Genomic DNA, 10,776 nt, shown 5'->3' with positions numbered 1-10,776 from the left:
GTTCGCCAGGAGGCCGGAGCCTGCTGCCGTCCGCCATGATTGGGGAGGAGCAGGGAACGGGGGACTCGCTGCCCGCTGCCCTCAACAGGAGGAGCCATCGCCGTCCGCCAGGAGGCGGAGGAGTGGTGGGCCGTCCACCAAAGATGTCCAGTACCATCGCCTGGCACCGCGAGTGAGAGCCTCTCAGCTGGTTGAGGACCAAGCGGCAGTGTGTCCGGGAACCGGACCGAAAATTATTATTATTATTATTTTTTTTAATGTTCAAAGAAAACTTTAATAATAAAATAAACACAAAATAACGCCCCTCGCGGATGACTGTCGTGCACAAACAGAACCAAAACACAAAATAAAATCCAGGCCTAGTCCTCTCTCCTTTCACTGTCGTAGCTCCTCCTTTTATCCTTCCGGAGCTCCTCCGTGGGACTGGAGACCGGTGAGTGGTGCAGGTGTCACTCATTATCAATTACTCCACCGACCTCGCTCCGTTCCCACGACTCTCGGCCCCGCCCCCACTCGTCACACAATGACACTTACATCATCGTCGCATTTCGTGCGCCACTGATAAGGCTGCCTGACACACACCTAAAATGTGGATTTTTATTTTAAATTCGACAAATATTCGAAATTTGAATTTATTTTTGACGGCCCTAATGTATATACTGTATATTCTGTTTATGTAGGCTATATACTATATTCTATATACAGTACCAGTCAAAAGTTTGGACACACGAATGGGAAGTGGACTATACTGTACTATAATATAGCCGATATATCGGTATCGGTCTTTTTTTAATCCCTAATATCGGTATCGGCATCGGCCCCCAAAAAACCCATATCGGTCAGGCTCTACTGCAAATACAAAAAGAGCATCATCACTGTGTCTGTCACGCGACTCTGTTCCCCTTTCGGGCTTGAACTGATGGTAAAACTAAGGACATAATTTACTGTCTTTACATTTGTGTTGAAAGCTGAAGCTCGCGATTATGGAAAGGGGCGTTACATTTCAGACGCGTGCTTGTGGTGTTCGGCCAATTACAATGCACAGGGTCAGCTGGCCAATCAGAGCAGACTGTGATTGTCGGAAGGGGCTTTGTAGAAAACGATGCGTTTGAGAGAGGCGGGGCATAGAGGAACTACAATAATGTACAGTATTTGAAAAATAATGTGTTTTTTGAACATTAAAGCATGTCAACATATTCTGTTACACCAAATACACAAAATAATGATCTTAAAAATGGCATCATATGACCCTTTTAATGATACAATTGAGGCAATATTTTCTGTCCCTTGAATTGAGTATACCTCTAAATGTGTCTCATTTTCATTCCCTTCCTCTCGTAGTCTCTGTGCTACTCACAGGCAAGCAGGCTTGAGCCTGATCTACACTCTGAGATCCTCTATATTCAGTCTGAAATTCAGTCCCTTATGTTAGACCCAGTCCGCTCCGTGTTACGAGACTGTACCCGCCTCCTTAATATTCCTGTGGTGCGTGGTGACCTCGCTCTTCAGTTAGCCAGGCAAAATTACTACACCTCCAGGCAGACTGAAGTTCGTCACCAGCTTCTCCGTCAAAAGGCCTTCTTCGAACTTGTGCGTCTGGCCCAGGATGCAGAGCTCCTTATGGGGAAGAGGGTGATGAAGCAGCTTGATGAAATACTGAAGAGGCTGGAAGGGGCAGCAGAAGCTGCTGCTCAGAGAGAAAACATTCTGACACAGCCTCACTTAACTCAAGTCCCTTACCTTGGTTCTAATGCTAAACAACAGGTCATCACCTCCAAGGACACAGCCTTTAGCAGGTAACCCACCATGAGTGGGGAGAAGTTTTGTACTATGTAATGCAGTTTGGGTTTGTAAGACTATATCTTCATCTATATCTATATGTTCTATATGTTCATCCCTCAGGTTGCTGCAGATGCTTGAGTTGGGTAAGGCCCCCACGGAGAAAGAGGATCCATTCCAAACCTACAGTAGGCTGGAAACAGCAGCCTTTAAATTACAGGAGGATTTGGTCACTGTACAAGAGGCTTTGGATGGGGCCAGACGAGAGCAAGCCTATACTGGAGCTCGGTTAGAAAGTGACCGAGATGCACTCGACCAAGTGGCGTATTCGGACATTGTGCAGCCTCTTCTGAGGCCGCAGGTATGTGCTATAGCCACACCTGCACTGGAGTTCTGCCCTCATGCACAGGTATGTCTTTCTGTTCTTTTTTTCTCAACCTCATCGCCATTTTCAACATCATCCTTTGTGAATCCCAAGAAACGTGAGCAGATTAATCATCATATTTATGATTATAAAAAGCATGCATCTCTTAGTGGTTTGTCGTAATTGTTTGGTGTGGGGTTTTGGTGTTTTTATGCACTGTTTTTTATTTTTATTTGCTGTTTTAAGATTATATGGGCCAGATTTACTAAACAGGGCAAATTAGCGTGAAACTGCAAGCCCTTAAAAGCGCAGATGGGAGTGAAAATTTTGCAGGTGATCTACTGAAAATGTTCAAATGAAAGAATACAAACACAGCATGCTCATATCCATAATGAACAATGCAATTTACTAAGAGCAGCTCAAATTAGCACAGGGTCACAAACAAGCACAGCCAGTGATAATCAGATGCAGGTAATCCACTAACAATACAGGAGCGTAATGATTAAGACATGCTTTTTTGGGGTGTTAAATAATGACCTTTTTCAAGTAGTACTGCAAACCCCTATTAATTTAAATACTCTCCTCCCATACATTTTGCATCTGAAGGGTAAACTCCTACAAATGCAATAAGGTTAGCTGCAAAAATACCTTTTTTTTTTTTTAAATGATTTTTCAATCCATGACTTTAGTACGTATTGACAGTAGGTTTTTTTTTATGTCAAAAGAGAGTTTGCACTGATATGAGCTGTTAGTATATCTGGCCCTTTGTGTTTTCATTCTTAGTGAAAAGGTTTAAAATTGTCTATGGCTTATGTTTTCTTTCATGTCACTGCAACACCTCACTGTCTGTGAAAAACAGTTTATTGAACTGTGATATTTCTAGTCCTCTGAAAACACTTTTGTTCTGCTGACACCCTTGAAAAGCTTTATTTATTTTTTTTTAACAAAGTTACTCCTGAAAAAGTTATTAAAAATGGATCTATAACATTTACTTTTTAGTTTGATCTATTTTTATATTTTAACCTGGAAAATATTTGCCATGAAAATAGACATAGCAGCTGGAGTGACATTAAAAACAATTATATAATTAATTGTAACGCCTAATATTTTACTCTTCTTCCCTTCTCATTGTAATGCAGAATTTAAATGTAATTAGTTTAATTACATTGCAGTCAATTAAATTAGTTCTGTTTATCATTTGTATTTGTTGTTCGTCTCTGTACTTGTATGCACAGTAAGCGATCAGTGTTAAAGTGCTCCTATTATGGATTTTTGAAAATTACTTTTCATGCAGTGTGTAACACAGCTCTAAGTGAATGAAAACATCCTGCAAAGTTTTAAATCTGAAAGTGCACCGTGTATAATGTTATTGTCTCTCAAAAGAAAGAGTCGACTGAATCATTGAAAGAGTCGTTTTTAAAAACGAATTTCTAGCTGTTTCATGTTGACATCAACATGAATCATTAGCATATTGCCCACCCACTTGTTGCGCACGCAGACCTGGGAAAACTTGATTTTTGTGTTGGTTTGAATGAAAATGCAAATTTATTCTTTGCCACTAGGTGCAGCTTTTGGAGCGGTAAAAATAGCTGTTTCCCCGGTAACGCTGTACACAAAGCAGCACTGCGTGCTATTGGGCATTACAGGCTCATGATGAAATGAAAATGAGACCAATCGGACCAATCACTGCAGATTAGCGTCACGCAAAGGAGGGGTTTGGAAAAATGAATTGTTGAGCGAATCGTTTAGGAGTCGTTTAGCAAATAAGGTAAAAATAAATGCATATTATAAGACAATGAAACTGTTTTTTGACCTTGCATGCATGTCAACCTGTTGTTGGGGACTCCCAAAACCAAAATATGAGCCTTTCATAACCCATAATAGGGGCACTTTAATGAGTTCATGTGTAGATTGTTATTATGTGTATTTCCATAACATATCAAGCAGAACAGGGATAATTGCAAGTTTTTTAACTCCATCTCTCTCTCGCTCCCTGCTCTTCATCTCACCTTTTCAAACAATTTTCCACTGTACACACTGTCATGTACATGCCATTTCCCTTCTTTTACTTTTACTTTGCCTGTCACGCTTTCTGCCTGCCTCTGTACTTGGCACCTCCTGCTCTCTGTCTGACTTTTTCCCACCCACTCTCTCTGTTTAGGAGCTCACAATAGTTCTTGATGAGTTGGAGGTCAAGCAGAAGGCCTTGTACACGTCTCTACAGGACATAGTTGGGGACTTGAAGTCCAAACGAGGGAGGCTTGAACGCAGTGCCACCCTGAGGAGAGAGAGGGAACTGTATGTTTATTTCCATCTGGACCCAAGACTGCTCAGCAGAGCAGTGAGAGATATAGAGGCTCAAGCAGGGGTTATGTAGAATCAGAACGTCCTCTGTCTACTCAAGCCAACAATACAGGGGTCCCTGCTTAAAAAAAAATGTATGTTATATGCAGATAAGAACATGGACTATTGTTGCTTCTGTTATGGAGCTCCGTAGATCTGATATACTCATTTTTTTATTCTTTATTTCTGATATCTGCTAAAAGTTAATGTTCTTTAGGTATGACAAATTTGTATTTAGTACATACAGTTTCACATCAATTTGCATTTGTACTTTAACAAATGTACTGCACCTTGTATATATCATGTTTCTTACAGTTTTTGGGTGATTAATAGTTGTATCTTTGTAAATAAACATAATTTGTAATCTCAGTGTTTCAGCAAATTTTTTTGTGTGTGTGTTTTAATTTTGTTATAAATGCAGTTTGATTCTTTGCCTCAATACATTTAGGATTTTCATCTCATTAAAAAAGACCACCTATCTTTTGATAGATCTGAGTTGACTGACAGACATTGGAACAATGGATTTCCACTCATATATTGTGTTGTGGAAGAGTATGACAGCAGCCAAATATTGTGTCGCATGTGCATGTTTGGTCCCTTTGTTGTTAGATATGAATCTAGCACCTTCTGCTTAGATTGGACTGCTATTTTTCTGAATGTGTGTCTACAGGCTTAAGACAGACTAGGAGTGCAGCAAATTAGATGGAAAGCTACCTCTGCAGCAGTCTGAACACAGCACCTCTCTCTGCAGCTGCACAGAGCGTCATATCAGCCCTTCGGGTCCAGTATGTGCACAGAACAGACAGAAGCAGAGCTAGTGAGTCAGAAACAGAATATTCTAAAAAATATTAACTTGAGGAAAGTTATGGCCAACGGGAAGCTGCATTTTATTGGGTATTAACACTCAAGTTCAAACTTTTGAGCTAGGCTTGGTGACTTTGAGAAAGACTAGTTCACAAACAGGTGTTAAAAATGGTTTAAATATTTTTCTGTCTGAGGGAATCTTTAACTATTAAAAATTACAGGCTTATCTGGTAGAGGTTTCGGACTGTCTCAGCAGCAGGGCAGAGATGACAGAAATAAAGATTTGTTTGCAGGGAAAAACAGGTGAGTAATACCGCTGATACAGCATCTACAGTAACAACAGTTTAATATTTAGATATTTGCTGTGCATATATTATGCCAATAATAATGTATACATAACTACAAATAAAATAACTTCATTTGACTTTTTTGACATTTTAAAATGCTGTTTATGTACAGTACATAGACAAGTACTAGTCTTAAACAAGTTTACACTATTTTCTATTTTCTGATCATTTTCTCTCTTATTTTATCTTTCTGTCTTTAGAACATTGAATTCTAATGATCTGGTGGAAGATTCAAACCACTTCAAGTTAAAGGATGTGACCAGTAATGAGAGGTTTGCACTGTACTATGCTGATGATATGATAAAGCCCAACGTCCAGCCTTATATACCGGTAGCACAGGGAGAAGACAGTTTACATATGTTCCGCTTAAATAGCATTGGGAGCCCTCAGGCTAGACCAGGCATTATGACAGAAGCAGAGATCCATAGACTGACCTTCAGGAAGAGGAGTTGGATTCAACCAGCAAGCCCCTCTGAAAAAGACCCAGTAGGTTGTGAACAACATGAGGCTCCAGTAAAGAAGTTCAGCTTTGGGCAGCATGCATTTCCTACTAACAACTGTCATCCAGCATCTGGAGAAGAAGAAAAGAGGATTGATATTGTGGACAAGCAGCAGAGGACTGGACAGATAGAGCCATTTTGGAGTTGTCGATCGGGATTGACAGCAAAAGATAGCAGTGAGTCTGTTTTTGAAGACATCTCAAAAGAGGCCAGAGCTGACCAAGCTGTGATCATACAAGTGCAGCATAGTAATCATATGTCTAATGTAGAGAAACCAACATCTAAGTCTGAGGACCTGGAGAGCAGCCATTACTGGCAAAATAGCAGAAACTCTGAATTGTCACTTCCAGTGGAAAGCTGTGTACATGCTGAAATATGTGGAAGTGTCTCTGTCCTCGAATGTGTGCAAGACACACCTGTTAGGTCAGGTGAAATACTGGACTCAGTGGAGGAAAAAGAAGACTGTGGCTCTGAAAGAAGAGAGATTACCAAGAGCAGAACAAGTAAGTACAGTGCTTGATGGTCTGCTAGACCATACAAATACATATTTTGAAAAATCTTCATATTGCAGCCCTACTATTTCACATGTAAGCCATTCTCCCAGTGTGTCAGCCTTATCAAGGCTGGTAATGTCTGATTTGCAAATAATTTGTTCTTGTAAACCAGTCCTTTGTTCTTGTAAACCAACCAAGTTTTATCAAGATTTACAAAATGCTGTTTAAAATGGTTTTAGATGGCATATAGCTTTTACATTTTTTATTTATTTTTTTTGTGTCAGCTACGTACAAGCTACTGATGCAACAAACCGACACTACCCACTGGGCAGAAATGAGATGCATGCATCCACATGCCAGTGACAATGCTGAGACACTATTCACTCTTTTTATCATACACGCAGATTCTCCCCAGCCAGTTGAGAATACATTTCTGATGCTTGTTGGAGAGAGAGATGGAAAGGTGGAATCCTCAGGACCCCCCACCAGTGATGGAGTGCAGCACAGCATCCAGCCCCACTCTCAGGTAATGTACCGACTCCAGTGCTGAGAGAAGGCAGTCCTTCTCTCAGATGTTATGTCATCAGAGATGTGTTTGTCTGATTTTCTGAATCTCAACATTCCTCTTTTTATCCACTTAGATTTTATTAATTGAACCTAATATTTTTTAATGTTTAGCTTTTGCTAATAATATGCTAAATAGATGTTGGAAAGGAAGAAATAAGATTGTGAAACACTACTAGGCCACAGCTCTGACACGTCTTTAGGCCTATAATTTCAGTTTCTGCTTGCTGTATTTTCTCTCATATATATTTAAAATGTTGTAAGGGAGACAGGTCAATTTAGCTCAAAGGGAATCATTTGGACAGAATCAATGTTTTACGGCTGATCACGGAGTCGGCCAGCGATTCATTGAACGAGCCGTATATCGTCAACTCCGCATGGATGTTAATATCCAAAATGTAGTGAAAAATATTTATTAGCACAGTAACAAGATCGGCAGTTTAAGACATTAACTTGTATGCACAAAACACAATATACTACTTTTCAATATAAATAAGAATTTATTGGATAAATCTAAGACATATAAACTAATCTAACACATAAATACACGGAATCATACATTCACACAAGTTACAGAAAGAGAAAAAGTGAGGAAAGAATGAGTTAAAGAGAGTGAAAATGTGAAATCCCAAGACTTATCTAGACAAAGAACACTAAATGCTAGATGTTCTAAAAATAGCATGAACATTAAAAAGCCTCACTTATCTAGGGATCAGTTAACTAGTGTGCAAGAATGTTTTGATCCTGAATGCTTGGTGTAGTTTTATTTGAACTCCTTTCAAGGTGAAACAGCCTACTAATGAATAATGGAAGTCTCCTGCTCTGCTGCAGATGTCTGTTACGTAAAGAATCACAGGGGTCATTCAGAGGTTGAGAAGTACCAGACGAAGACTTGTCCTAGCAGCGATAAAAGTGTGGGTGCATCAGCCTAAAAACTGCTTTAGAAAGCTTTATAAGTGACAGCCTGGGAACTGTGTGTACATATTCTCGTATTGAAGCTTTTTTTAAGCTGATTTGTCTGGCGCTGACAGCCAAACTCTGAATAGGAGGGTTGTGTGTGGATGGCTGTCTGCTGCCGATTTAAGCTTTTTGAAGTTATGTAATTGGCTTTATTTGAATTGTGTGGAATATTTTCTTCACATGTAATAAGAGCTCATTTGAACTCAAATGTCCTCTTCTTTAACTCTACTTGCATTTGTTGTCTTAACACATACAGGCTGGTGAGATGAAATTATTTCCAAAGCATAAATGTGAACCCCCTGGACCCTCACAGGAAGCTCCTAAGATCATTTCATCACATGAGTTGCGCAAAAAGACACTCAGAGCCCTCAGGTTCCCCTCGCAGCTCTTCCACAAGGCAAAAGTAAAGGGCTCAATAAAACTCCTAAAACCAAAACTTCTACAGCCCAACATCAAGATGCAGAGACATCCTCTCCGACCACAGAAAGAATTAAAGAGTCAAGGATGCAATAAACCAAATCACTCCAAATCCCCAAAGCTCTCTGATCCAAGTCTGTCAGGATCCAAACGAAGCAATGAAATGCCTTCAGAAACAGACAGAAAAGAAGATGGAACCACAGCAAGCACTAAAGGGGCCTTTAGTTTGACCTCTGATCCCAGGGTGTGTGACACAGGCCGTCTCTCACAAGAGGAGAGAGAGTGTTTGTTAGAGGAGGCAGGAAAAGTCAAAGCATTTGTTGTTACCATGGTATACCAAGATGGCACCATACAATTGGACCCAGAACAGGTGTGATTACAGAGTCACTAGATGATATTCATTGAGCTAAATTATTAAAGGGGTCATATGATGCGATTTCAATTTTTCCTTTCTCTTTGAAGTGTTACAAGCTCTTGGTGCATAAAGAAGATCTGTAAAGTTGCAAAGACTAAAGTCTCAAATCCAAAGAGATATTCTTTTTCATTGTGAAAGCAAAACTACTTTGTTTGGCCTTCCAAAAGAGGACGATATCCACTTCGTCATGCCTAGAGCAGATGCCTGGTCGCTGAGGAAATACGTCAACTTCGTGCTGTGGATCGCCGGATCGGCTTTTTCACTGAGTCCAGCCCGGGGTCGTCACATGTGGTTTCCGCAAGCCCGCCGGCCGCGCCGTTCTCAAGCCCACCGGCCTCCGCTCACTCAGCCCGCTGGCCGTTCCTCACTCTAGCCACCGGCCTCTGCTCACTCAGCCTCATTTCATTACACCAAATACACAAAATAATGTTCTTTTTAGCAACATCATATGACCCCTTTAAGCTTTGGCTGTACTACAAATTTTTTGGATATACTGTACGCTACTGTTCAAAGGGGATGATCGTTTGACACTGAAGACTGGAGTAATGGCTGCTGAAAATTCAGCTTCACCATTGCAAGAATGAATTACATTTTAAAATATTTTCAAATAGAAAACAGTTATTTTAAATTGTTATAGTATTTCAGATTATTACAGTTTTGCTGTATTTTTAATCATATAAATGCAGCCAAAATGCAGCATGAGACTTCTATAAAAAACATTAAAAAAGTAATTAATTAATTAAGATTAAGATAGATTTGCTGCAAATTATGCGGCAAACTGAATGTTGTATGAGTGGTACTGTATGTGAGAATTAATGGCTGGATATATTCAATGTCTCTCCTAAAGAAGCTGAGCCCTTCAGTGTGTGGCCTTCTGGTTCTGCTAAAGAGGGAATTGGATTCAGAGGGACCACAGGACAGACCACCAGAGAGGGTGCTGTACCTCAGACTAGAGCAGGCACCAGCTTGGGCCCAACAAGACTATACACAAAAGCAGGATGTCTTTACCAGGTGTGTTTGTGTTTGGAGAGGAAACGAGAAGCGACAGAGAGGTATTTACATGTAACTGCAGTCCTTATTGTGTCCTTGCTGTTTTTCTGTCACAGATGCCAAGTAGCATTAGTTATTTGTTTTCCTTTAAAGGGATACTGTTACAGATGTAATGTGGAATTGAGTGTAGGTGAGGACATTTGTGGATGCTGTAGGTGATGTTCAGTGTGTTTTACTTTGTATCTGTATGTCTGTGCGTCCTTAGAGAGATGCTCATGCAGATGATGTGTGACGCAAAGCCATTTGTATGCTTTAAAGCTAAAGACCTGCTTCGCACAGCACTGAAACACTTCAGCAAAGACTTGAGCTGGAAACAAGGTGGCACACATAAAGTTTTTATTTTATCTCTGACTATTTAAACAGTTACCATGTTATATATACTGAACAAAAATATAAACGCAACACTTTTATTTTTGCCCCTATTTTTCATGAGCTGAACTCAAAGATCTAAGACTTTTTCTATGTATACAAAAGGCCTATTTCTCTCAAATATTGTTCACAAATCTGTCTAAATCTGTGTTAGTGAGCACTTCTCCTTTGCCGAGATAATCCAGCCACCTCACAGGTATGGCATATCAAGATGCTGATTAGACAGCATGATTATTGCACAGGTGTGCCTTAGGCTGGCCACAATAAAAGGCCACTCTAAAATGTGCAGTTTTACTGTATTGGGGGGTCCGGGGGGGTCCGAAAACCAGTCAGTATCTGGTGTGACCACCATTTGCCTCACGCAGTGCAA

The 10,776-nt window shown here is 40.3% G+C and overlaps 2 protein-coding genes across 5 annotated transcripts in view; both read left to right on the top strand.

Annotated features, from left to right (window-relative positions):
- LOC107691928 (HAUS augmin-like complex subunit 3) overlaps nt 1–4,855 on the top strand; it is a 16,874-nt gene extending 12,019 nt beyond the window's left edge. For 2 of the 4 annotated variants that reach the window (XM_016490776.1, XM_016490775.1), the window contains 3 exons: nt 1,342–1,796; nt 1,903–2,188; nt 4,305–4,855. In XM_016490776.1, the coding sequence (XP_016346262.1) occupies nt 1,342–1,796; nt 1,903–2,188; nt 4,305–4,520 (957 nt within the window). In that variant the 3' untranslated portion in view covers nt 4,521–4,855. Of the gene's footprint in view, nt 1–1,341; nt 1,797–1,902; nt 2,189–3,705; nt 3,935–4,304 lie in introns of those variants that run through there. The other 2 variants (XM_016490777.1, XM_016490778.1) reach the window with 2 other exon arrangements.
- Nucleotides 4,856–5,351: 496 nt separating this feature from the next.
- The window catches only part of LOC107691978 (DNA polymerase nu-like), a 59,101-nt gene continuing 53,676 nt past the window's right edge, over nt 5,352–10,776 (top strand). The window contains exons 1-6 of the mRNA XM_016490852.1: nt 5,352–5,380; nt 5,838–6,640; nt 7,036–7,157; nt 8,412–8,942; nt 9,835–9,998; nt 10,243–10,355. Of these exons, the coding sequence (XP_016346338.1) occupies nt 5,352–5,380; nt 5,838–6,640; nt 7,036–7,157; nt 8,412–8,942; nt 9,835–9,998; nt 10,243–10,355 (1,762 nt within the window). The remainder of the gene's footprint in view (nt 5,381–5,837; nt 6,641–7,035; nt 7,158–8,411; nt 8,943–9,834; nt 9,999–10,242; nt 10,356–10,776) is intronic.

The sequence above is a fragment of the Sinocyclocheilus anshuiensis genome, unplaced genomic scaffold (genome assembly GCF_001515605.1).
Source record: "Sinocyclocheilus anshuiensis isolate Anshui unplaced genomic scaffold, SAMN03320099.WGS_v1.1 scaffold426, whole genome shotgun sequence".
Taxonomy (NCBI): Eukaryota; Metazoa; Chordata; class Actinopteri; order Cypriniformes; family Cyprinidae; genus Sinocyclocheilus; species Sinocyclocheilus anshuiensis.
Note: the sequence above shows the minus strand (reverse complement) of the source record. Positions and strands in the feature narration are given on the sequence as shown.